Source organism: Arachis hypogaea, chromosome 5 (genome assembly GCF_003086295.3).
Source record: "Arachis hypogaea cultivar Tifrunner chromosome 5, arahy.Tifrunner.gnm2.J5K5, whole genome shotgun sequence".
NCBI lineage: Eukaryota > Viridiplantae > Streptophyta > Magnoliopsida > Fabales > Fabaceae > Arachis > Arachis hypogaea.
Genome location: NC_092040.1, coordinates 18492162 through 18518623, shown reverse-complemented (window position 1 = coordinate 18518623; position 26462 = coordinate 18492162). Strand labels below are relative to the sequence as shown.

At 39.5% G+C, this 26462-nt stretch overlaps 2 protein-coding genes and 1 non-coding gene across 6 annotated transcripts; all 3 read right to left on the bottom strand.

Annotated features, from left to right (window-relative positions):
- Positions 1-6415: 6415 nt before the first annotated feature.
- On the bottom strand, positions 6416-6523 carry LOC112804745 (small nucleolar RNA R71). Its single transcript, XR_003203361.1, has one exon. It is a non-coding gene; the product is annotated as a small nucleolar RNA R71 (small nucleolar RNA).
- An 8949-nt stretch (positions 6524-15472) lies between these two features.
- On the bottom strand, positions 15473-20077 carry LOC112800923 (glutamyl-tRNA(Gln) amidotransferase subunit A, chloroplastic/mitochondrial). Of its 4 annotated transcripts, none has more exons than XM_072236788.1 (6): positions 19410-20077; positions 19017-19142; positions 18413-18532; positions 16276-16470; positions 16110-16189; positions 15473-15818 (listed from the first exon to the last, which is right to left on the bottom strand). In XM_072236788.1, the coding sequence occupies exons 2-4, from the start codon at positions 19047-19049 to the stop codon at positions 16384-16386; spliced, it is 240 nt and encodes a 79-aa protein (XP_072092889.1). In that variant the 5' UTR covers positions 19050-19142; positions 19410-20077; the 3' UTR covers positions 15473-15818; positions 16110-16189; positions 16276-16383. The 4 variants fall into 4 exon arrangements, with proteins under 4 accessions (XP_072092889.1, XP_072092888.1, XP_072092890.1 ...); XM_072236787.1 differs by having other exon boundaries at positions 16110-16179; XM_072236789.1 differs by having other exon boundaries at positions 16110-16179; positions 19031-19142; positions 19410-19821.
- Positions 20078-22029: 1952 nt separating this feature from the next.
- LOC112803310 (protein FAR1-RELATED SEQUENCE 5-like) lies at positions 22030-23466 on the bottom strand. The gene is made up of 3 exons (XM_025846810.1): positions 23015-23466; positions 22816-22957; positions 22030-22695 (listed from the first exon to the last, which is right to left on the bottom strand). The coding sequence occupies exons 1-3, from the start codon at positions 23464-23466 to the stop codon at positions 22030-22032; spliced, it is 1260 nt and encodes a 419-aa protein (XP_025702595.1).
- Between the last annotated feature and the right edge of the window lie 2996 nt (positions 23467-26462).

Below are 26462 nucleotides of genomic sequence, written 5' to 3'. Positions count from 1 at the left end.
GATGTTTTCGTTTACCGATGCGTTCAGATAGTATAGTATAGTAGGAGCCTAGTATAGTAATTATTATAAACACTAAATAGGAACTCAAAGCATTTCTCCCTCCTCCAATAGTAGGAACTAACTTTAGTGTTTGTTGTCGTCCCACTTAATTGGTTAATTAAAATATTTGAAATTAATGTAATTAATTTTTTCAACAATGTAATTTAAATATTAAAATTTAAAAAAGAAAAAAGTGGTGTTTGTGAGTTTTGATTTGGCGGTTGGAATATAGGAAATTAATTACTATAAGGTGCTTGAAAATTGAAATAAAAAAAGATTTTGTGGATTTGGATTTTGAAATGTATTTGGGGGCCATTTGGGAAACTCTAGAAGTAACTTTTTTTAACTTTTGACTTATGTAAAGTAGTAGTATTAATGTCTGGGGCAATTTTCAAAACCAAATTGCAACTTTCTAAGAAATTATTAAGGATAAATAATTAATATAAATTATTAAGTAAACAAAATTTAATTAGTTAATCTAAATGATTATTAAAATTATTAAAAAAATTAATTATAATCTAATTACTTAAATAATTATTAGGTAAATAATTGATATAAATTATTGATTAAATAAAAATATCAATATTTAATATCAAGTGGGAAGCTGCTTCGAATACTTTTTTTCGTAGAAAATGAGTAATTAATGTACTTTGTTTTCGTTTTTTTTTTCTTTTTGGGAAAATAAATGATTTAAATTTAACTAGTTCGATGGAAGACACAAAAAAGGGAAGATATACCAATTTAATTAGATATTGCACACATTGGCTTACATTAAATTAACATTTCGCATTAATATACTTTCAGTGCTCAGCTTTAAAAATTACGTTTACGATATCTACCATTCCCGTGCCAAACCCAAAAACGAAGTAACGGTTACAGTGGGCGTAAATGAAGGCGTTCCAACAAATTTAAATTAAATAGGATGAAATTTGGTGCAACCTCCGACAAAGGCAGAGGGGAAAAGAAGGCCGGATATGGGAGCAGGAAAGGAAAGGGGTGCCCCAACGCGGCTGTCTGCTAACTCTTCTGCCTTGCGAAATGTGGGAGAGAATTCCAGCAAGGGTTGCATCAGCCTCGATCTAGGATCTGTTTAATATGCAGGCGACCTGCAAGGTATTTTTGGACGCAGCCCGGTCATTTGCGGTGTACAAGGTGGCCTCCATGGTGGAGCTACCCGTCGCGTTCGGTTATGACTTCGACGACCGTCCTGGGGATGGGTTCCTTTATAGATGCGCACGTGCAGGAAATCCAGCCACAGTGTTTGGTTGGCCATAGGCATTAAAGTCGCAGTAAACTCCATTGAGGACCTGTACAAGTTTCGTATGACATGTTGCGCTGCGCACAATGCAGGCGAAGAGGATGCTGTGCTCAGGATGGTTTCCATACCACCCCCGCATGACATGAAGTGGTGGTAGACACGCGACCCCAAAGCGGGAAGATTTTTCGAGAGGTGCTTTGAGGCTGGTCACTCGGAGCTTTTATTTCGGGAGGCGCTGCGAGAGCTCTACATTCGATGTAACGACACCATTGGATGAGAAATGCTGCAGAATGCGACAAGCAATGGATTGGACGCTGCCAAGTACGCACTTTCAATGGAGTTGCTAATCCGAAGGGATGACAACGACGAAAAAAAGAATGTCTTGGAACTATTTCGCGCCCTGGAGGCTGGTGCTTTACTCCCCGGGTGTTACTCGTGTTGCTTTGTAATTCTCATAATTGATTGGCCGGAGGAAGTCCGAATGCCAGAAAAGGGAGAGGATCATACTGTGTGCGTCTCGACAAGATGCTTGACCCGAGGCCACATGGGTCTTCTGTATGACTACCGCCGAAGGGTGGCAGCGCGGGGCTCCATCTACGGTGTCAAGGGCGCGAACCATATTCCGTGCATCTGCTATCGCGCCGACTATGAGGTGGAACGAGACTTAGATATACACAGGGTTTAGGGTTGTCAGGCATATGTGACCATGGAAGACAACATGGTTACGACTGTGGAGGCCATCAAGGGGGTGGGGGGAGGTTGTGATTATCACGCTGATGTCCGTGATCGTTATGTACTTCTGTTGGGGCTTTTTTCTGATCAAAGTTGCTAGTTGAGCCCCCTTTTTTTTGGGTGATACATGACAGATTATTTAAAAAAATTAGGAATATAAGATATATATTATTTAATAATTATATAAGATAATTACATATTTATTCAATTAATAATCTATATTAATTATTTAAATCACGGCTAACCGAAAAGATTATATCACAGCATTTTTAAATATTATGTATATTGTTTACATTAAATTATAATTGACTACACTTGTTTACATAAAAAACAATAAATTTATTTTTTTAAACATTACATAATTATTTGTTGCGAGGTTATTTTTTTGTTATATATAATAGTCAAAATCGTCATTACATTTATGCAGAGCCCGTGTTTTTTTTTTCTTTTTAATTTTTTGTTTTATAAAATAATTTTACAGTTTGGTTTACAAAACACTTTTGATCTCCAACTCCTTTATCTGACCCAACATACTGAAATTTTCCATCCGTAGTTTTGTTTAGAATCACCGAACCCCTCCAGGATGTGCCATCCCACCGACACAAACCCTGCACGAGTTCGCAATCATAGGGGTCCAACGTCGTGGCAACGCCGATGTGGAACATTGTGGTTCTCGCCGTCAGGTCGCCGCATTTGGACATGTGCATCGTTTGGCTTAGAAGCGAGATGCCGTTGATGAGCGGATAATTTATACGCTTTTTGGCATTGTTTTTAGGTAGTTTTTAGTAGGATCTAGCTACTTTTTGGGATGTTTTTATTAGTTTTTATGAAAAATTCATATTTTTGGACTTTACTATGAGTTTGTGTGTTTTTCTGTGATTTCAGGTGATTTCTAGCTGAAATTGAGGGACCTGAGAAAAAATCTAATTCAGAGGCTGACAAAGGACTGCAGATGCTGTTGGATTCTGACCTCCCTGCACTCGAAGTGAATTTTCTAGAGCTACAGAACTCTAAATGGCGCGCTCTGAATTGCTTTTGAAAGTAGACATTCAGGACTTTCCAGCAATATATAATAGTCTATACTTTGCCCGAGTTTTAACGATGCAAACTGGCGTTCAAACGCCCCTTCTCTACCCTATTCTGAAGTCAAAACGCCAAAACTGGCATAAAAGTTGGGGTTAAACGCCCAAACTGGCACCAAAGCTGGCGTTTAACTCCAAGAGGAGTTTATACACATGTAAAGCTCAATGCTCAGCCTAAGCACACACCAAGTGGGCCCGGAAGTGGATTTCTGCATCATTTACCTATTTCTGTAAACCCTAGTAGCTAGTTTCATTATAAATAGGACCTCTTACTATTGTATTTTCATCTTTAGAATCTTGGACATCTTTGGAACGTTTTCCTTAGACATTGGGGGCTGGCCTCTCGGCCACGCCTACTTTCATCACTTATGTATTTTCAACGGTGGAGATTCTACACACCATAGATTAAGGTGTGGAGCTCTACTGTTCCTCGAGTATTAATGCAATTACTACTATTCTTCTATTCAATTCATGCTTATTCTTGTTCTAAGATATTCACTCGCACTTCAACCTGATAAATGTGATGATCCGTGACACTCATCATCATTCTCACCTATGAACGCGTGACTGACAACCACTTCCATTCAACTTAAGATTGAGCGTGTATCTCTTAGCCTCCATTCCGAAAGATTGAAGTCTTCGTGGTATAAGCTAGAATTATTGGCGGCCATTCCTGAGATCCGGAAAGTCTAAACCTTGTCTATGGTATTCCGAGTAGGATCTGGGAAGGGATGACTGTGATGAGCTTCAAACTCGCGAGTGTTGGGCGTAGTGAAAGATGCAAAAGGATCACTAGATTCTATTCCAACATGATCGAGAACCGACAGATGATTAGCCGTGCGGTGACAGCGCATTTGGACCATTTTCACTGAGAGGACGGGAGATAGCCATTGACGTCGGTGAAACCCGAATATATAGCTTGCTATAGAAAGGATTATGAAGGATTGGATGAAGGCAGTAGGAAAGCAGAGATTCAAGAGGGATGAAGCATCTCCATACTCTTATTTGAAATTCTCACCAATGAATTACATAAGTATCTCTATCTTTACTTTATGTTTTATTTATCATTTAATTATGAAAACTCCATAATCATTTTAATCCGCCTGACTGAGATTTACAAGGTGACCATAGCTTGCTTCAAGCCGACAATCTCCGTGGGATCGACCCTTACTCACGTAAGGTATTACTTGGACGGCCCAGTGCACTTGCTGGTTAGTTGTGCGAAGTTGTGAAAAAGAAGTGAGATTACAATTGTGCGTACTAAGTTGTTGGCGCCATTGTGTATCACAATTTCGTGCACAAAGTTTTTGGCGCCGTTGCCGGGGATTGTTCGAGTTTGGACAACTGACGGTTCATCTTGTTGCTCAGATTAGGTAATTTTCTTTTATTTTATTTTAAAAAAGTTTTCAAATATCTTTCAAAAAAAATTTCTTCCTTTTCGTTTTTCCAAAAATAATTTTCGAAAAAATCCAAAAAAAATTCATAAAGTCATAAAAACTCAAAAATATTTCATGGTTCTTGTTGAATGTAGGGCCAAATTTTAAGTTTGGTGTCAATTGCATGATTTTAATTGTCTTGCGAATTTATAAAAACATGCATAATGTTCTTGATGATCTTCAAGCTGTTCTTGATGAATTGCCTTGTTTGATCTTTATGCTTTCTTGTTTTGCACTGCATGATGTTTTACATGTGCATTCTTGCAAAGCATATGGCCCAAACATGAGAAAGTTCTAAGTTTGGTGTCTTGCAAGTTTTCTTTTATGGAAAACTAAGTTCTTGATGTTCATCTTGATCTTCATGATTGTTCTTGGTGTTCATCTCGACATTCATAATGTTCTTGCATATATCCTGTGTTTTGATCCAAGAATTATATGTTTTGACTCATTTTATTGTTTTTCAAAAGTGAAAATATATCTTCTTGAATAAAGGATATAGCAAAATGAAGATCCAAGAACATAGAGCAGAGGATTTACAGAGAAAAAGCTGGGCATTCAAAATGCCTAGTAAAGAAGGAAAATTGGCGTTTAAATTCCAGCCAGGGTACCTGGTTGGGCATTTAAACGCCCAGTAAGGAAGGAAAACTGGCGTTCAAACGCCAGCCAGGTATGCTGGGTGTTTAAACACCCAAATCATGCAGCAATTGGGCGTTAAACGCCCAAAACATGCAGCTCCTGGGCGTTTAACGCCAGGATGACACAAGGAGGGGAATTTTATTTTCAAAATCAAATCTTTTTCAAATCAAATATTTTCAATCATATCTTTTTCAAAATCATATCTTTTAAAACATATCTTTTTTCAAAAAAAATCAAATCTTTTTAATTTCTTTTTCAAATCTTTTTCAAAATAAATTTCAATCATATCTTTTCAAACATATCTTTTTCAAATCATATCTTTTTCAAAATCAATTTCAAAATCTTTTCTAACTTCTTATCTTTTCAAAATTTGATTTTTAAATCTTTTTCAACTAACTAATTGACTTTTTGTTTGTTTGACTATTTCTTATCTTTTTCAAAACCACAACCAATTTTTTTCAAAAATTTATTTTAAATTTTACTTTCAAAAATTCTTCCCCCTCTCTTATCTTTTTCTATTCAAACACTAACATTCCTCCTCCATTGTCAATTCGAACTCCATCTCTCTTTGTGTGTTCGAATTCTTCCTAACCTACCTCCTTCTTCTGTTCTTATTTTCCTCTGACACCTTAAGGGATCTCTATACTGTGACATAGAGGATTTCATATTTTCTTTATTTTCTTCTCTTTCATATGAGCAGGAACAAAGATAAAGGCATACTTGTTGAAGCTGATCCTGAACCTGAAAGGACTCTGAAGATGAAGCTAAGAGCAGCTAAAGCACAAAACTCTAAAGAGGACCTCGTTAAAATTTTTGAAAAGGAAGCAGCAAAAGAAACAATTATGGCCAAACCAAACAACAATGCAAGGAAGATGCTTGGTGATTTTACTACACCAACTTCCAACTTCTATGGAAGGCATCTCAATCCCTGCCATAGGAGCAAACAATTTTGAGCTAAAGCCTCAATTATTTCTCTACTGCAACATAACTACAAGTTTAATGGATTTCCATCAAAAGACCCTTATCAGTTCTTAACTGAGTTCTTGTAGATCTGTGATACTGCTAAGATCAATGGAGTTGATCCTGAAGTCTACAATCTTATGCTTTTCCCTTTTGCTGTAAGAGACAGAGCTAGAACATGGTTGGATTCACAACCTAAGGAAAGCCTGAACTTTTAGGATAAGCTGGTCAGTGCTTTCTTGGCCAAATTCTTTCCACCTCAAAAGATGAGTAAGCTTAGAGTGGAAATCCAAACCTTCAGACAGAAGGAAGGTGAATCCCTCTATGAAGCTTGGGAGAGATATAAGCAACTGATCAAAAGGTGTCCTACTGACATGCTTCCAGAATGGAGCATCATATGTATATTCTATGATGGTCTGTCTGAGTTGTCAAAAATGTCATTAGACCATTCTGCAGGAGGATCTCTTCATCTGAAAACCCCTACAGAAGCTTAGGAACTTATTGAAATGGTTGCAAATAACCAGTTCATGTATACCTCTAAGAGAAATCCTGTGAGTAATAGGACACCTTAAAAGAGAGGAGTTCTTGAAGTTGATGCTTTAAATGCCATATTGGCTCAGAACAAAATGTTGACTCAACAAGTCAATTTGATTTCTCAGAGTCTGAATGGATTGCAAAATGCATCCAACAGTACTAAAGAAGCATCTTCTGAAGAAGAAGCTTATGATCCTGAGAACCCTGCAATGGCAGAGGTGAATTACATGGGTGAAGCCTTTGGCAACACCTATAATCCTTCATGGAAGGATCAACAGAAGCAAGGCTTCAATAATAACAATGGTGGAAGAAACAAGTTTAGCAATAGCAAACCTTTCCCATCATCATCTCAGCAACAGACAGAGCATTCTGAACAGAATCCTTCTAGCTTAGCAAATATAGTCTCTGATCTATCTAAGGCCACTCTTAGTTTCATGACTGAAATAAGATCCTCCATTAGAAATTTGGAGGCACAAGTAGGCTAGCTAAGTAAAAGAGTTACTGAGACTCCTCCTAGCACTCTCCCAAGTAATACAGAAGAGAATCCCAAGGGAGAGTGCAAGGCCATTGACGTAATCAAAATGGCTGAACCTGGGAAGGAGGAGGAGGACGTGAATCCCAATGAGGAAGCCCTCAGGGAATGTCCAGTGGTCAGTAAGGAATACCCTAATGAGGAACCAAAGGAATCTGAGGCTCATACAAAGACCATAGAGATTCTCTTGGATCTCCTTTTACCATTCATGAGCTCTGATGACTATTCATCTTTTGAAGAGGATGAAGACATTGTTGAAGGGCAAGTTTCCCAATATTTAGGAGCAATCATGAAGCTGAATGCCAAGCTATTTGGTAATGAGACTTGGAAGGAAGAACCCCCCTTGCTCACCAATGAACTGAATACAATGGTTCAGCAAAATTTACCTCAAAAGAAACAAGATCCTGGTAAATTCTTAATACCCTGTACCATAGGCACCATGACCTTTGAAAAAGCTCTGTGTGACCTGGGGTCAGGGATAAACATGATGCCCTTCTCTGTAATGGAGAGACTGGGAATCTTTGAGGTACAGGTTGCCAAATTCTCATTGGAGATGGCAGATAAATCTATGAAAAAGGCTTATGGACTAGTAGAGGACGTGCTAGTGAAGGTAGAAGGCCTTTACTTCCCTGCTGATTTCATAATCTTAGACACTAGGAGAGATGAGGATGAATCCATCATCCTTGGAAGACCCTTCCTATCCACTGCAAGAGCTGTTATTGATGTTGACAGAGGAGAGTTGATCTTTCATGTGAATGAAGAATGCCTTGTAGTAAAGACTCAAGGTTCTCCATCTGTAACCATGGAGAGTAAGCATGAAGAGCTTCTCCCAATACAAAGTCAAACAGAGCCCCCACATTCAAACTCTAAGTTTGGTGTTGGGAGGCCAAAGCCAAACTCTAAGTTTGGTGTTGAGAGATCTCAACCATACTCTGATCATCTGTGAAACTCCATGAGAGTTCACTGTCAAGCTATTAACATTAAAGAAGCGCTTATTGGGAGGCAACCCAATTTTATTTTATTATCTAATTTTATTTTATCTATGTTATTTTATGTTTTCTTTTAGGTTGATGATCATGTGAAATCATAAAGACACTCATAAAAATAAAGCAGAAGTAAAAAATAGTACACCCTGGAGGAAAGACTTACTGGTGTTTAAACGCCAGTAAGGGCAGCAAAATGGGTGTTTAAACGCCCAATCTGGCACCTTTCTGAGCGTTTAAATGCCAGAACAGGGCACCAGACTAGTGTTTAAATGCCAAAACAGGGCACCAGACTGGCGTTTACATGCCAAAGTAGGGCAGCAAATTGGCGTTTAGATGCCAAAACAAGAAGAAAAGCTGGCGTTTAGACGCCAGAACAGGAAGGAAAGCTGGCATTTAAACGCCAAAACAGGGTAGCAAACTGGTGTTTAAACGCCGGAATTACACTCTAAGGCATTGTGAACGCCAAATTAGAGCAGGGATGCAAAATCCTTGGCCCCTCAGGATCTGTGGACCCCACAAGATCCCCACCAACCTCAACTCTCTCTCTCTCTCTCTCTCTCTCTCTCCTCTTCACACCTTTCTACAACATTCTTACCCAAATACCCTTCACCAATCACCTCCTTAACTCTTCCTTAAACCCTATACACCCTCCATCTCCTCAATTCTCTTCTTTTTCTACATCTTTCCTTCTTCTTTTGCTCGAGGACGAGCAAATATTTTAAGTTTGGTGTGGTAAAAGCATTGCTTTTTGTTTTTCCATAACCATTTATGGCATTCAACAAGAGCATGAGGAGGGCCCTCATCAAGAAATCCCTGAGATGCCTCAAGGGATGCAATTCCCTCCACACAATTATTGGAAGCAACTCAACACTTCTTTGGAAAGCTTGAGTTACAACATGGACCAATTAAGGGTGGAACACCAAGAGCATTCTATCATTCTCTATGAGATTAGAGAATATCAAAGAGCTATGAGGGAGGAGCAACAAACGCAAGGAAGAGACATAGAGGAGCTTAAGAGCACCATTGGACCTTCAAGAGGAAGACGTCACCCTCACTAAGGTGGACTCATTCCTTAATCTCCTTGTCTATTTATTTTTCTGTTTTCAATTTTTAGGTTGTATGTTCTATCTATGTTTGTGTCTTCACTACATGATAATTAGTGTCTAGTGTCTGTGCCTTAAAGCTATGAATAAATGAATCCTTCACCTCTCTTAAATGAAAAATGTGCTTAATTACAAAAGAACAAGAAGTACTTGGATTTCAAATTTTATCTTGAAACTAGTTTAATTAGTTTGATGTGGTGGCAATACTTTTTGTTCTCTGAATGAATGCTTGAACATTGCATGTTTTTTTTCTTGTTGTTTATGAATGTTAAAGTTGTTGGCTCTTGAAATAATGATGAACAAAGAGAAATATTGTTGATAATCTGAAAAACCATGAAATTGGTTCTTGAAGCAAGAAAAAGCAGTGAAAAAAAAAGAGAGAAAAGAAAAAGAAAAAGCAAGCAGAAAAAGCCAATAGCCCTTTAAACCAAAAGGCAAAGGTAAAAAGGATCTAAGGCTTTGAGCATTAATAGATAGAAGGGCCAAGGAAACAATATCCAGGCCTAAGCGGCTAAATCAAGTTATCCCTAACCATGTGCTTGTGGCATGCAGGTCCAAGTGAAAAACTTGAGATTGAGTGGTTAAAGTCGTGATCCAAAGCAAAAAGAGTGTGATTAAGAACTCTTGACACCTCTAACTGGGGACTTTAGCAAAGCTGAGTCACAATCTGAAAAGGTTCACCCAGTTATGTGTCTGTGGCATTTATGTATCTGGTGGTAATACTGGAAAACAAAGTGCTTAGGGCCACGGCCAAGACTCATAAAGTAGCTGTGTTCAAGAATCAACGTACTGAACTAGGAGAATCAATAACATTATTAAAATTCTGAGTTCCTATAGATGCCAATCATTCTTAATTTCAAAGGAAAAAGTGAGATGCCAAAACTGTTCAGAAGCAAAAAGCTACAAGCCCCGCTCATTTAATTAGGACTAAGTTTCATTGATACTGTGGGATTCATTGTATATTCTCTTCTTTTTATCCTTTTTTGTTTTCAGTTGCTTGGGGACAAGCAACAATTTAATTTTGGTGTTGTGATGAGCGGATAATTTATATGCTTTTTGGCATTGTTTTTAGGTAGTTTTTAGTAAGATCTAGCTACTTTTTGGGATATTTTTATTAGATTTTATGCAAAATTCACATTTCTGGACTTTACTATGAGTTTGTGTGTTTTTTGTGATTTTAGGTATTGTCTGGCTAAAATTGAGGGACCTGAGCAAAAATCTGACGCAGAGGCTGACAAAGGACTGCAGATGCTGTTGGATTCTGACCTCCCTACACTCAAAGTGGATTTCTGGAGCTACAGAACTCTAAATGGTGCACTCTCAACTGCGTTGGAAAGTAAACATCTAGGGCTTTCCAGCAATATATAATAGTTCATACTTTGTGTGAGTTTTGATGACGTAAAATGGCGTCAAAACGCCAAGTCTCTGCCCTTTTCTGGCGTCAAAACGCCAGAGCTGGCATAAAAGTTGGAGTTAAACGCCCAAACTGGCACCAAAGCTGATGTTTAACTCCAAGAAAGACCTCTACACGTGTAAAGCTCAATGCTCAGCCCAAGCACACACCAAGTGGGCCCGGAAGTTGATTTCTGCATCATTCACTTAATTCTGTAAACCCTAGTGGCTAGTTTCATTATAAATAGGACCTCTTACTATTGTATTTTAATCTTGGAATCTTGGAACCATCAGTTCACGTTTTGGGAGGTTGGCCATTCGGCCATGCCTACCTTCATCACTTATGTATTTTCAACGGTGGAGTTTTTAAACACCATAGACTAAGGTGTGGAGCTCTGCTGTTCCTCGAGTATTAATGCAATTACTATTGTTCTTCTATTCAATTCATGCTTATTCTTGTTCTAAGATACTCACTCGCACCTCAACCTGATGAATGTGATGATCCGTGACACTCATTATCATTCTCACTTATGAACGCGTGACTGACAACCACTTCCGTTCTACTTAAGATTGAGCGTGTATCTCTTAGCCTCCATTCCAAAAGATCAGAGTCTTCATGGTATAAGCTAGAATTATTGGTGGCCATTCCTGAGATCCGAAAAGTCTAAACCTTGTCTGTGGTATTTCGAGTAGGATCTGGGAAGGGATGACTGTGACGAGCTTCAAACTCGCAAGTGTTGGGCGTAGTAACAGACACGAAAGGATCACTGGATCCTATTCTAACATGATCGAGAACTGACAGATGATTAGCCGTGCGGTGACAGCGCATTTGGACCATTTTCACTGAGAGAACGGGAGGTAGCCATTGACGCCGGTGAAACCCGAACATACAGCTTGCCATGGAAAGGAGTATAAAGGATTGGAAGAGGGCAGTAGGAAAGCCGAGATTCAACAGGAGCAAAGCATCTCCATACGCTTATCTGAAATTCTCACCAATGAATTACATAAGTATCTCTATATTTACTTTATGTTTTATTTATCTTTTAATTATGAAAACTCCATAACCATTTTTATCCGCCTGACTGAGATTTACAAGGTGACCATAGCTTGCTTCAAGCCGACAATCTTCGTGGGATCGACCCTTACTCACGTAAGGTATTACTTGGATGACCCAGTACCCTTGCTGGTTAGTTGTGCGAAGTTGTGAAAAAGAGTGAGATTACAATTGTGCGTACCAAGTTGTTGGCACCATTGTGTATCACAATTTCGTGCACCAGCCGTCGAAGGATCTTAAGGTATCTACGAAGAATCTTTGTGGTTGGCACCTGTGGAAGGATCTTCTCTCGTAGGGATTGGAGTAATCCTATCGTTCATCATCTCACCTAATGCTGTCAATGGTCTAGCACACTCAACAGACGCAAGGCAATTTTTCCGAGAAAGATCCCCCGCGATATCTTTGAATGGTCACATCACCTTGTCACATTAGAGACCCAGTTAGATTGCCAGGAAAGCAAATGTTTACACATATTCGTGCACATTTTAAGTATATATGCGGTATAAAACACGACCCATCAGCGTGCCTTCTAAAGTAAGCACCACTCCACCAACACACTTCGTACGAGGTAGTCAACTGAAAGACGCGCTCAATGGAAGAGGAGGCAGACGAGATACCAGCTTTGGAGGTATGTGGATTTGATACACCCGTATAAGGTAAACATTTATGTCTCCTCTTGGCCTCTGTTGAATAGTGTCTCTGTTGTTTGTATGAGGGATTGGTGGCGGCGGCTCTCTTGAAGGTGAACACCACGATGAATACGCTAAACAGGAACATTGTGAGACTACTTGAGGTATACATGATTTCCGTGTATCTGCTTGCATACTCCATTTGCCCTTAGATTGGCCCTGTCCCCACTTCAGTCTGACCCAAATCTGTATTTGCTTTTCTAGATTCTCTAGAAAGAGCATTCTCAGGTGGACGTATTCACCGATGACCTTAGGAAAGCACTCGGCCAGGTTGACGAATGCCTTAACAAGTACGTCAGGATGGGAGGGGAGCATGGGACAAGGACCGTCGGGGCTGGGTCCCAGGTCACTGTAGCCATCCCAGAAAGCAGCACTCAAAGGATGGGAGAACGTAGCCCGGCGGTAGACATCAACATCGTCGACCTAACAGCGGGACCCCGCAAAGGACGCATGGCGAAATCCGGAAGCTTGCGTGGAGGGAACATCACCTCTAGCATGACGGGACACTGGGCGGAAAGCACCATCATGTTCGGGTCGATGCTCCATGATGATCATTGGATGGCGCCAGGGGTGTCACACCAAACCAACCTCGCATGGAGCGCACCTGCCCCGCAGTATAACACGCCCCGTTCCACCCCCAACGCGTTGGGCCACGCAGGGCCTGTAAGTGAAATTGCACAGCCCTGTAGGCAGCTTGCTGTATTACCTTAACAACCACGTGTGCATTCACGTGATTTATTTATTTCACCCAATTTTCTGTGTGCCCCGACATGACAGGACACGATAGGCTCGAATGTTCGAAGCGATGCAAACTTCATAGGAAGCAGCTCGGGATTTCAGGGAAAGTTCTTCAAAAGAGGAGAACTCCCAAACGACATGAGAACACCCCAGAGAATGCCGAGAAACCCAAGACAGCAAAACAGCCACCACATTCCGTCGTCTGGGGCAGTGGCCTTTCTGCTGGTAAGGCTTATATCGTTCGGATTGATGAATCACTTGGGTCGTACTCGAGGTAAAACAGTGTTCCGAACACGGCTTAACTTTATTTGGTTCTTCTGCAGTTCATACATGCTGGTGTCAAGATAACCCGGCAGATGGGTTTTCCCTTAGAGGCGGCCCAGATGATAGCCTACATATTCGGCGATTGCATGAACCCTAATGAGAAACTATTTTGCCGCGATGATCGGCAACTGGACCGAGAGGCGTTTTTGTCGCTCCTCCCTGTGAATAAATCGTCAGCCTACATCCTGGAGCTGCTTGCGCTCAGGACCTTATGGACACAGTCGCAGCTACAACGGTGTTTAATCTGGTCCCTTCCGCTGATTTTTTTGGTAACGTTTCCATACTACGTGATATGAGATGCTGATTCCTTTTTGTGCAACAGTTACGACCGCTATATGACCGGACAATGTCACACGTGACAGGAATTTACTCTGACCAAGGACATCGACGATGATCACTTGATAGACTACTTTTGTGGGACATGGCTACCACGTTCCAACGCCCTGAGATATGTAAGCACTGTCGCGGCGCAGACCGTACGGAAAACCAAAAGTTACAAGGAAAAATGACATAAGATTGAGGAAAACCAAAAAAACCATAATGTTGTTTACTATTTCCCATTGCCGCTCATACCTGGCCAGAAAACGCTAACGTATAACACCGTGACAAATCTACGTCCAGATGAAAGACGTCCTCGATGGCACAAAGGAGTTTCACTACTACCTGATGGCCGTGGATGTCTCCAGTCGCCGGACGTGGATATTCGACAGCTTTCCAACACAGGAGACTATCAAGGGAAGAATGTCTGCCGTTAAGTCGGTGGTACGTAATCTCTACTTATCCTTTCCCATGATGCGTTACATTTCGTTGTGTTTCCATCTCAACCTGGAAAGTTTTTTTTGTCTAATCCGATTTGTTCTGAACTGTGGACCTGCTGGTTTTAGTCCGGGTCACACAGACTCCAAAAAAGGATAAAAAAATAAAGGGACGATATATAAAAAAAACCGAAAAAAATTCCGTTTCCTCCCTATCCACATAGAAAATTTTTTTCTATTGTCTCATCCTTTATTGGACATGCAACTAAACCCAAACATTCATTTTTTTGAAATTTAAAACTCCTCTCCTATCTCATCTGCTGCCATTTTGCAGGCCAGTGTTCTGGACAAGATCTTGAGAACCATGTTCCCATATCTCGACGTCTTAGGAAGGAACATGCCGCTGTCTGAGTGGAATCTGGACTTCGTCCTAGGGATCACCAACAAGAACAACTGGTACGAATTATATTAATTGCTCAACCATGTATATTTATTCTCCAGTTTTGACAGGTATTCACCAATTTCTGTTTCCGGCGGTGACCGTGGAAAAAAAAGTGACAAGAACAAGCTATAGATGATGATATGGCTTCAAATAGAGCATATGTTCACAACCAATCCTGTCCCGCAGAAGAAGGTATTCAACACAACTTTTCCCACGCTGTATGCATTTAAAAAGTTTTTCCGTTGTGTAAAGATCTCTTAATCAACACATCCATGTATGCCTTTACTTTGTCATGCTGCAGAGCATCGATCAACTGTCCGACAAGATACGAATTGACACTACGTTGGCTATTGTAAATGAGCACTTCAATGAGTTCCGTGATGAGAGCACTACAAGAGACATGCCGAATAGCGGCGGTTTTTTCAGGGATTTGCGGCGGATTTTAACGGTCGCAAAACTAAATTCCAGCGGTTCCACAAGCGTCGCCTGTTAGGGGGTGGAGATTTGATTTTGCGGCAGTTTTGAGAAACCGCTGGCACAACCGCAGCAAATCAGGTTGATGATTTTGCGGCGGTTGCAAAACCGCCGCTATTTTGGTTAGTTGATTTAAAAAAAAAACTGCAGCGGTTGTGAAACCGCCGCAATTTTGTGTGGGTCTTTTAAAAAAAATTGCGACGGTTTTGAACCGCCGCAATTTTATGCATGAGCTTAAAAAAAACTGACCAACTACAATAGTTTATACCATTTTTCTTCACTATAACCTATTTTCTTTACATCATATTTATTAAACTTTAAATATTAACATAGAAAAACACTAAATAAACAATATCATGATTAACAAAGCGTAAGGTTAATCAATTTGAGAAGTGAAATAGCACAAAGAATTTTCCATATCCATCTAAGAACAAAATTCCAGAAAAGAAAGGAGGGAAGGTGCAGCGAATTGCACCAGAAAACAAGCCTTCAATTCAGACTGTTATTGCTCCAAAATGCCAATGAAGTGTCAAGATTGCTTCAATTCAGGTTATTGTTCAATACATGAACTCATAAAATGGGATGGAATGAACGGAAAGTTACCTCTCCACCTCAAGTTCATGACATTAGACTGAATAAAATCTATATCCACCTGAAGTTTTAATTAAATAAAAAAGAATGGTGTATCAATTATTAATAACCAACCTTTAAATAATTATTGAAAAATTCCATTTATTGCATCTACAGCATATAATTGACCAACTTTTATTTCATCTTTTTTCTATTACAACAGTATCCCAAGCTTTATTCATTCAAGACACTTTGCCTTGATGTACAATATTCAAAATACACCAAATCTTATTGTTTAATTCAAACAAGAGACTTGGATAATGTGAAACCTTTGTAATAATTTAGAATAATATTCGACAGAGATATAAAATACCTTAAGTTCCTCAGCATTAAGAGATGCTATTTCAAGAGATTCTGGATCAATGTCAATGCTGAGAACATGTCTGATCAATGCTAACACAAATCAAGAGAATATTAATTTTGTAATACAGGATTGATCTTAGAAAACGAAAATATGTAATGCAGATCAAAAGCTTTACCTTGAACCACAGCTCCATCATTGGGACGTTCATACCCCTCTCCTTCCTTCAAGGTCTTCTTGAGAACCTTCTTATCCTTGGTTATGTCAGATACAGCCTTCCAAGATATCAACTCAAGATCAATTTGAAGCGAAGCATTCGGAGGTACAGCACTTTCATCACCTGATGCTGGCCTTCCATTCTCACCAAACGCATCTGCAAAACTATACATGTCAATGAACTTGCACATGATAATTAGGTAGTAGGTAGTAGGTAGTAGTAAATAGCTAATAACTTGAAAAGTTCAACTCTTTAATCTTTCTGCAATTTTGTAAAGAAAACATAATTATGTGAATTTTTCTTATACCCGGTCTCTTACTTTTGGTTATCACTTATCAGATGTGCAATAATTTTATATTCTTTTGTTTACTATCTTATTGAACATATATTATTGCAGGAATTGAAAAATTTTAACTATCGAATTAATACTAATTAAAAAGGAAAAGGAAAATTTGATGCAGTTTTTTTATCCCAAAACGACATAGTGAAATGTAATTGGTCAATAACAATACATATCCTGGTAAATGAAGATTAGCACATCATTGATTAGAAGAAATAATCATGAGTGCATCTGATAAATTGTATAATAATGAGATTGCTAGTAATGTAGGTACCTCTATAAATATCATCACTTTTTATATTATGAGTAGTGTTATAATATATTGGAGTGTTTAAAAGATTATCACTTTCTAAATAAACTTTTTTGTAGAATTTGGGATGCTTGATGTAACAGTCTCAATGCCATTATGCTCTGTAGGATATTAGGGAAAATTCAGAGATATGTAAAGTAATAAAAAAAAGTTAAATCACTATTTAATTTATAATTTTTATCATGTATAAATTTTATATATTTAATTTAAAGATAATTAGATTTTCATTTTCTCCCTTTAAAGGAGTTTGAATTGGATAACACAGATTAATACCTAAAACTCCAAAAGATAAGAACTATTAGGAATGTGAATTATCACTTTCTGCCACACGTTAAAGACAGAAACACTAATCACTTAAGGAAAAAAAGGAGGTACCTTCAGACCCTGTCCAGTTCAAGATTTATAATTGAAAAATCCTGGCAGCACTAATGCCAAAAATTAATTTACCGATAAAATGAAAAAAATGAACTTCAGACTGTTGTGAAACTGTACCACTTGATAGGTAATATAATCTAAAGTGTCGAACAAATTTCTTTTTAACAGGTTTCAACATTAAACTATTGTATGTGGAACCTGTAGCTAATAAATAAAACTTACAAAAACGCAACTTTCTGTATTTATGGAATTGAAAAATCCAAGAATTCATTTCCTCTCAGTTTAAATCAAATTTCAATAGCTAATCACTTCATAAGTCTACTTTAACAAGTAAAAAATTAGTGCAAACTTCAATGAAATGGTGTTTACAAATGCTTGAGTACTAAGAAATTGATCGGTAATAGAAGAAATTCATTTTTCTACAAATACATACACAAGGATCAAATACATTAATGACTAATTTTTATTAATTTTAGCACCAGGGAAGCAATAAAGTGTTGGAGCTCTAATCTTATTAGGTAGTGTGCAATAAACAACCAACCAAGCAGCTATACGGAACAATTCTCAACCTTGAAATGGAAAAAATAATTAAATTTTAGCTTTACACAGAGAAGTTCCATCTAGTACAAATGTATCACTTCGTTGAGGCATTTTATCAAACAACATAAGGACATGAGCCACAATGGGGCTCCCCATGTCACAATTCACAAACGCAAGAAGACACTTAAAAAAAAAAGAGAAATTATATATGAACTTAATGTTCCGATCCATCAAACCAACCCAAACACACAATAGTGGTACCTTCAAATCCTTTAACTCTATACAGCAACAAATAACTTGAATTATAGAAGATATAAACAGAATCTAAATCAAATTAACCTGAAAGCATAATCTGAACCAAGAAGATATAGAAAATTTTGATGAAAATAGGGAACAAATATGGATGGAAGAACGAATATATCAACACAAGAATAAAAAGTGACTGTTAAATGATTTAATAACAAGATGTGCAAAAATAAACACTTGCAATGATTTCAACAACTGCCCATCTTATAGACAAATTATGCCAATACCTTTGATAACTTCACGCTTTCACCAGTATCACTTCCCAGCGATACCACACACTGCCTGGCAGAAACTGCAGCTGCCGATCCTCCTGGCACCGTAGAAAGATCCCATGGATTGGCTGTGACCTATTGAATGAACATACACATCAACTGATTAAACCAATCTCAGTTATAAATGGGCCATAGCAAGAACACTAGAATCCAGACCTCATAAAGCTTGGCCAAATTTATAACACATCCATGAGTACCAGCAATGCAACCATGGTTTTAGAACCATGTAGCAGGTGCATAGTATATAAAGATCTCTCAATTCGGAAACCTCAACAATAAAATTGAGCTTAATTTCTATCTGCAGTGAAGTTTACACTCACTATCTCAAAATGAATCTAAAAAGAAAATTGTTTTTAGAAAAAGTTACACGATTCATTTCACCCAAATTGGAACATGGAAAGAACAGACATAGACTTCAATCCACACAATTAAAACAAAATGCAATGCAATACAATGCAATATAATTAAGTATGCTTAGCACGAAATTAACTATAAGCTAGTTTTAGAAATAATAGAATTGCAAATACTTGAAATTAAACATCAAAGAAAATTGAAGAACCTCAAATGCAGAACCTTCAGTAGTGCTACCCATACCGAACTCATCTAGATTGGTCTTTCCAACAACAATGGCGCCAAGCTCCTTCGCCCTCTTTTACGGCGGTTTTGTTGAACGGCGACAGGTATCCTTCAAGAATGCGTGACCCGCCGGTGGACGACATATCAGCAAATTGAAACTTAGTAGCAAATATTTGTAAAAATTATTCTAACACTGCAAATTGAAATTTGGTGTAGATATTGAATGAAAAATGCTAGATAGATTCTCTATTGAGCTTTCTCTTCTTCTTTGTTGAAGCAAAGTAATCAAATTAGTGCAAAAACCAAGAGCAAAACTAGATTCAGAGATTCAGAGTGAACAAAAAATTCAGAAAAAATAAAATAAAAAAGAACAAACCAGAAGCAAATGAGCAGAGCAGAAGAGGAAGGCATGAACAGCGAGCAGATCTAGGTCAGAAGTACGGTTTGGATTGGGTGAGGAGCCTTTCGCCTCTTGTAAAAACGTAAAACCTAGCGAAAAAATGGGGTGAAGGAGAAAAATCTGTGATGGCCAGCGGTGGAGGCGACGGAGGTTGGAGGCGACGGTGGCAGGACGCTCGTGCAGCTGCAGTAGATTCGAATCACGCACAGCACTTCGCGGAGGAGATGGTAAGCAGATTTGACAAACTAGAGGAAACAGAGGGGCTAGCGTTTGAGCGACGACGAGAGAACTTGGGAAAGGAGCAAAGGCGGTGAAGGAAGCTGGAGAGGAAAGAACCTTGTGCTGTAACTTGGACGGGTATTTTAGTGAGGCAAAACCCCCTTCCCCCCAAAGTTATCTGCTGCGGTGAGGGTCCAATACCGCCTCGGTTCAGTTTATTTGGAGCGGGGGATTATTTACGCAGTAGGAGTCGCAACAAATCAGGCAATTTGGAGCGGTTGGGGAGAACGGCTGGTAATTTGGGGCTGCTAAGTCCCGCGCCTTTTGTAGTGAGATAAGGCAGCAGACAGAGGTGGAATGGAATAGCCGGAGGGTAATGGCAGCAGTACTACCATGACCCTGTTCACAACGTGAGCTTTGTTTTGACCATGCTGGGCTTTTCATGCCCCCTTTTGTTGGCGACCAGGGTGGGCCGTCACTTTGAAGTGGTACCAACAAATCATTGTACACGAATCCACTTCGACGTGATAGCTACCTGACCCGCCATATTGTAAAACCTTTATCATTAGGTTTAACTAGTTGACTGTATTTTGTTGCATGCGTATCCACCGTTGCATGCCAGGAACAACCGCTTTTTTGGTAAACTACTTTGCTGCCATGTGCTGGATGTTAAATTAGCAATTTTGTATTCTGTTTTGTATGTTTTACAACAGAGTCTGCAATATAATACACTGCCTTTATTATCAATCCCTAAACAAATCCTCTTACTATATGTTTTTTTCCCCTTCCCGATGGATAGTGCCATATTCTCAGTACCAGGAAAGCATAAACACTCGATGCAGTTTATAGGAAATTTCGTCCCGAAACCCGGACATCCAAAATCCCTACGCAATGACCACTTTAACTTGGCAACAATGGCTCGTTACATGACTCGGTTTACACTAACTAGCCATTTCTAATTTAATTAATCAACACAAACTTGTGACTCGGTTTACACTAACTAGCCCTTTCTAGTTTAATTAATCAAACACAAATGCAACTATTGTCACAACACATACCAACACATTGAGACACACCAACACATTAAGTAGGCACGTCCTCACAAGCTCCACTGTATACTACATTCGTCCATGAACGTAACCGATATGGCTTAAAGAATTAAATTTTTTAAGGCAACAATGACTCATTACATGACTCAGTTTACACTGACTAGACCTTTCTAATTTAATTAATCAAACACACAAATGCAACTATTGTCACAACACCGACCAACACCTTGATGAGGCACGTCCTCACAAGCTGCACTGCATACATCCTCACAAGCTGCACTGCATACTACATCCATCCCTAAACGCAATGAATATTACCAAAAGTATAAAATTTTTAACTCACATAACCTATGCTATGCATACGCCCTTCCGGATGTCACGCCAACAAGTACAACGCTTAGCAGCCACCCATACTGAATCTAGCTCAATGCATAACCGCCAACAAGAACGGTTCAGCCAACTCACTCAAATTCGTAGTACTCCTCAACCCCCTCTCCTGCCTCCATGCTTTCGTAAGCCGCGCCAGCCTCAAAACTGTCGATGTTCTCCCCCATACTCGATTGTTGACACTTGCGAGAATTGTATCCGCCCTTTCCACACAGTCGACACCTCTAAACACGACGAAACTTTCCCCGGGAGGTGACAACTCTTCGACCGCATCCTTTGTACCTTGCCCGCATCGGGTCCCGAATAGACACCCTGCTGGCCTCCTCAACAACACCCAACCTTTGGCGATGTTTGTCCCGCAGGGATTGACGCTCCTTTGCTAACCATGTTTTCACGTCCATGTAGTCCTCAAAAAATTGGCAAGACAGGCTCACCAGCTCCCTGTAATCATCCAGCATCGTTGCGTGCATGCTCATGTATGCCGCGTCTGAGATCTCCCCAACACGAGTTCCATCGCAGGGTGCACGTGACTGCTTAGCCCTCTTTGTCCACTGGTCAAGTATTAGGCCTTTGGGGATAGCTGTCATGTTCAGATAAACCAAAACCCCAACCATGTGGACACAAGAAAGCCCAAAGCACTCCATTCACTGACAAAAACAGCTGAATTCGTCGTCTTCCTCGGCCCACGACACGGCCCATGATATCTGCTTGCAGTACATTGCAACTTCGAACAAAACACAAGCGCTCGTCCTCTTGGTGGACACAACTCTAACGTTGTTGGCTAGCATCAGCACCTCCCGAAATAGTTCGAAAACCTCTCTTGTATAAACCGTTGCAGCGAACTTCTCAATGGCCTCGAGTTTCGTCTTCACAACAGGCTCGCCATATGCAGACTTGTAGTCTGCCACTAGTTCTCTCCTCCTCATGAACTCTAAATAGTGTTAGAAGTGCTCCACAAACTCCCTCAGATTGTACCCGTTGTGTATAAATTTTCTAAGCTGCATATTCAAAGCCTCGCACCTGGATGTCGTCTTCAGTCCTGCGAAGAATTTCTCCCAGATATGGGCATTGGACCAGGAATGCTTCTTGGAATACATATCTACTATCCACGGATGATCCTCCAACCCGTGGTCCACCACGCTATTTGTCCATATTGTCTCAAATTCGTTAACCTCTAGATCTCCCATGAGGCATAGACAGAATTTCCTAAGAAAACCCAGCCGTCCAACTCTAGCAGTGGCGTTCCTTAACAGATGCCAGCTACACAACCTATGATGTGCACCAGGAAAAACTGTGCTAACCGCACTCTTCATGGCGAGGTTACCGTCCGTGATAACAGACTTCGGCTGTTTTTCCTTCATTGCCTCAAGGAATGACCGCAGCAACCACACATAGCTTGCTTCGCTCTCATTGCTCAAGATGGCACAGCCGAACACCACCGTCCGCATATGATGGTCCACCCCTGAGAATATTACCAAAGGGCACTTGTATTTGTTACGACCGTAAGTTGCATCAAAACCCAGGACATCACCAAAGACGTTGTAGTCATAACGACTTGTACCATCGCACCAGAAGAGATTTTCCAACCTCTTGTCAACATCCAGCGACTACCTCCAGAACATCCCGGAATCAGTGGTCCTTAAAGTTCCCAAGAACTTTAGCACGGACTCCGCATCTGTCGCGCCAGCCCGCCTTTGCTTCTCTATCGCATTATATATGTCTTTCACCTCGAACCCAACAGTCTCAAATCCTCCTGACTGATTGGCAAACGCACGGAAAATCGTCGGCACCTGCAACCCAGATTTCCTTATGGAATTGATTTGGTGCAAATCCCCTTCTTTGACTGCTCTGTATGACCGCGACAGACCCCTAAACCTCGCATCCAGCATGGTATGATTGTGGTTACCGCAGAATTATTCAACAAACCATCGCCCGCTGGCATCATCAACGTGGACCTTAATCCGGGCTTCACACCTGCACCGTGTGATCGGTCGAGGATCCTTCTTCCTGTCTTCCCGATGCATATGTTTCCCGTCGCGCTCTCCTTCCCTCGAGCACACAAATATCTGCCAAATTATTTTGCCCTCTGCCCCCTGCTTTGTTCTGCGACCCACATTGGACCTCTTGACCGAGAATCCTTTCATGCAACCGAATTCGTTGTAGTAGTCATAAGCTGCCTGTAGGCTTGTGAACTCCGTCGTCAGCACGTCTTTGGCTGTCAGGGAAGAAAATTCAATTGCACGAAAGGACCCTATCCCATCAACAATCCTCACTGCTGCTTCTGCATCTATGTCCGCATCTGCGGCAGACGAATCCATCGCTTCTGCTTCCTCTGCCGGCACGGTTTCGCCGCTCATTCCATCATCAGCATCCTGCATTTAACAACACGCGACATGTGTGACAACAGGCGGTGGGCCACATGAACATAAACCGGTCAACAAAAACTCATAACTTGAGAAACAAACACATCTGTGATGCATGGACTCGGTCAAAATTAGATGAAAACTCGTAGCTAGGCTCCACAAACCCATTTGGCTGTCACAGTTCAAAAAATTGCAGTGAGCGAACAGAACATGGGCGTTAGCAACCATGACTGTGAACACGCAGCTATAATTCCAGACACCCTAAAATAATCCAACTAAAACTCACTCAACTATATTTCCAGTCATACTATAATAATCTAACTAAAACTCATTTAACTGTAACGACCAACCCCGATTTTCGGTATAGAATTTAAGAGGTAACAAATCTAATTCGGCTGTGTGCCATTCTAAACGGCAACCCTGAAAAATCAAACGGTCAAAACTGTCGGCGGACACGGGAAGGCACACCCCCCAATTGAAATCAATTTCTGCGCATGCCTCCCCTGAAATTATCGGACGGTAAAAACCTAATCGACACCGACAAAGCGTACTTGTGAATTTCGTTGCCCTGGGTGGTCCATTTCCTTCCCTTATTTGAACCTCGAGGTAGCCAGATCTCGATCTCTGCTTCCGCGCCATTCAACCCCGCCTTCTCCTCTGCCGTACACCTCCGTCTTCGTGTAGTTCGACCAAACGAAGCTTCACACTGACCCCAACACAGCTTTCACCTACCCATTAATGGAGTCTGGGGCTTTAGATTAATACCAGATTCTCGTCTCCTCCCCCTCCTTTTGGTTGTTTTCTTAATTCCATCCCCAACCGCTACTTTTGATTATTTGTGAACCGGCCCAATCTTTTCCAAAAATTGACTTCATTACCTGGTCTACCAAGGTCTTGAATATACTTTCCCCACTGTAGAAACGTCCAGAAAACTAAAGTATTCAATAACACTTGTCGGACATGCAAATATTCTATATCAAGTTGTGTCCTATCATATATTTTGTCTGTATTTTTGAAATGAGATTGAAATTGTACGCATGATTGAATATTAAATAAAAAATATAAAATATTTTTATAATTAAAAGAGAAAGAAAAACGTTACAAATGATTGTTTATATATTTACGGATCAACAAAATGTTGAATATTATTATAATGTATTTAAAAGAGTTTTTGTATTTTATATACTGTTATTTGTCCATATCTAATAAAAAATTAAAATTAGTAAATTTAAAAAAATAAATTAACTCTCAAAACTAAGTTCATGTAACACAAAAAAATACTATATATAGATTTTATTAAAACAAAAATAATATATAAATTAGTTATTAATTATTAAGATAACTTTTTATTATTTACGTTAGTTATACATTATATATTTGTTTTGTTAAAATTATATGATTTTATCATATCATAATTAGAATCATTGTTTTTTATCATGAATGGAATAACCCGGCCCAACTCCATATATATCATTATCATATTATTATTATTATTATTATTATTATTATTATTATTATTATTATTATTATTATTATTATTATTATTATTATCATTATCAATGTTGGTGCACCAACGTTCGCGCAGTCACACGTACGCGTGGCGGTAGCGTACGCGTACGCATGATTGGGCTGAAAAAGTATGTCCACGCGTACGCGTCGATGCAAGGTTCCCAACTCCAATTTTTGAAAGCTCATCGCGAACGTTGGCCTCAGCGTTGGCTTGGCAACGCTCCCTCCAATGTTGGCCTATCCACACGTGCGCGTCACGTACGCGTACGCGTGGATTGTTTTTTTCAATTTCCAGAAAGCAAAACGTTGGGGGTAACGTTGGTGTACCAACGTTTCCTCCAACGTTGGCACCAGAACTTTTCTTCTTTTACATAATGTTGCACCTCAAGCCTTGGAACGCTACTTTTCCCTCTTGTCAATGTTGCCAATTTCATGCCACTATAAACTATTATATATGGTTGGAAAGCTTTGAATGCCCGCTTTCTAACCCAACTGAAATCACCTCAATTGGATATCTACAACTCAAGTTATGCTCCTTTGCAGGGGACGGGGTCGCTAGCGTTAGTGTGCAACATTGGAGGCAACGTTGGCACACTAACGTTTACACCAACGTTGGTAACAATGCCAGATTATGAAGCTCAAACGTATTGTCCACCCCATACTATTACATAATTTTGGAAAGCCTTGAATGTCTACTTTCCAATGCCGTTGAAAGTGCATCATTTGGAGCTCTAAAACTTGAGTTATTCTCCATGGAAGGTGAAGAGGTCAGCTGGCCTTACTACAGGTTGATACTATGTTCATTTTTGCACTTTCGGGGCCAGTTTTCTCCCTCAAATTTAGTGTCCACCATGTAGTGCCATATATGCTTGGAAAGCTCTAGATTTCTGCTTTCCAATGCTTTTGGAATCACTTCATTTGAAGCTTTGTAGCTCAAGTTATTCTTGTTTGAAGAAGACACAGTCAGACTGTCAGGAGCAACATTTGTATCAACGTTGGTGAGCCAACTTTGGCCACCAACGTTGCTTGATCTTCTTCTTCTCTTCCCTTCTTTTGCTTCTTTTTACCTATCATCAACCAAATAAAATGCATCAAAGTATTGCCTTAATCACAAGATAATGCATCGTTCATATCATCAAACAATTCTTTGCATAAATCTCATGAAAATGCACAAAATTAACAATGTTTGATTGAATCAAGACAATCATGAATTTCTCATCCAAATACTTACTTATTTCCTAAGAAATGCATGAAATTACTCTAAAACAAACTAAAAATGGCTTGTGAAACTAGCCAAGATGCCCTAGCATCAATAATACATTAAATATTAATTTTATATAATTATAATAAATATATTTTCCTAAAATAGTATATTTATACATTATTCATTAGATACTAATTATAATATTATAATATAATTATAATAAAGATATTTTTCTAAAATAGATTTAGAAGAAAAATATAAATTGGTTATTTTTAAATTAATTTTGTATTATTTACGT

Bases quoted from the DNA above. Each gene is read 5' to 3' on its own strand.
- LOC112800923 (XM_072236788.1), bottom strand. From the start codon at position 19,049: ATGGGTAGCACTACTGAAGGTTCTGCATTTGAG. The intron at 18,533-19,016 runs GTTCTTCAATTT...TTCATTCAATAG, and splicing joins CTGAAGGTTCTGCATTTGAG to GTCACAGCCAATCCATGGGA. The intron at 16,471-18,412 runs GTATTGGCATAA...ATAGTTTTGCAG, and splicing joins AAAGCGTGAAGTTATCAAAG to ATGCGTTTGGTGAGAATGGA.
- LOC112803310 (XM_025846810.1), bottom strand. From the start codon at position 23,466: ATGCAGGATGCTGATGATGGAATGAGCGGCGAAACCGTGCCGGCAGAG. The intron at 22,958-23,014 runs GTTTGTTGAATA...TGCGAGGTTTAG, and splicing joins GATGATGCCAGCGGGCGATG to GGGTCTGTCGCGGTCATACA. The intron at 22,696-22,815 runs GTGAAAGACATA...TTCTGGAGGTAG, and splicing joins TTGAGACTGTTGGGTTCGAG to TCGCTGGATGTTGACAAGAG.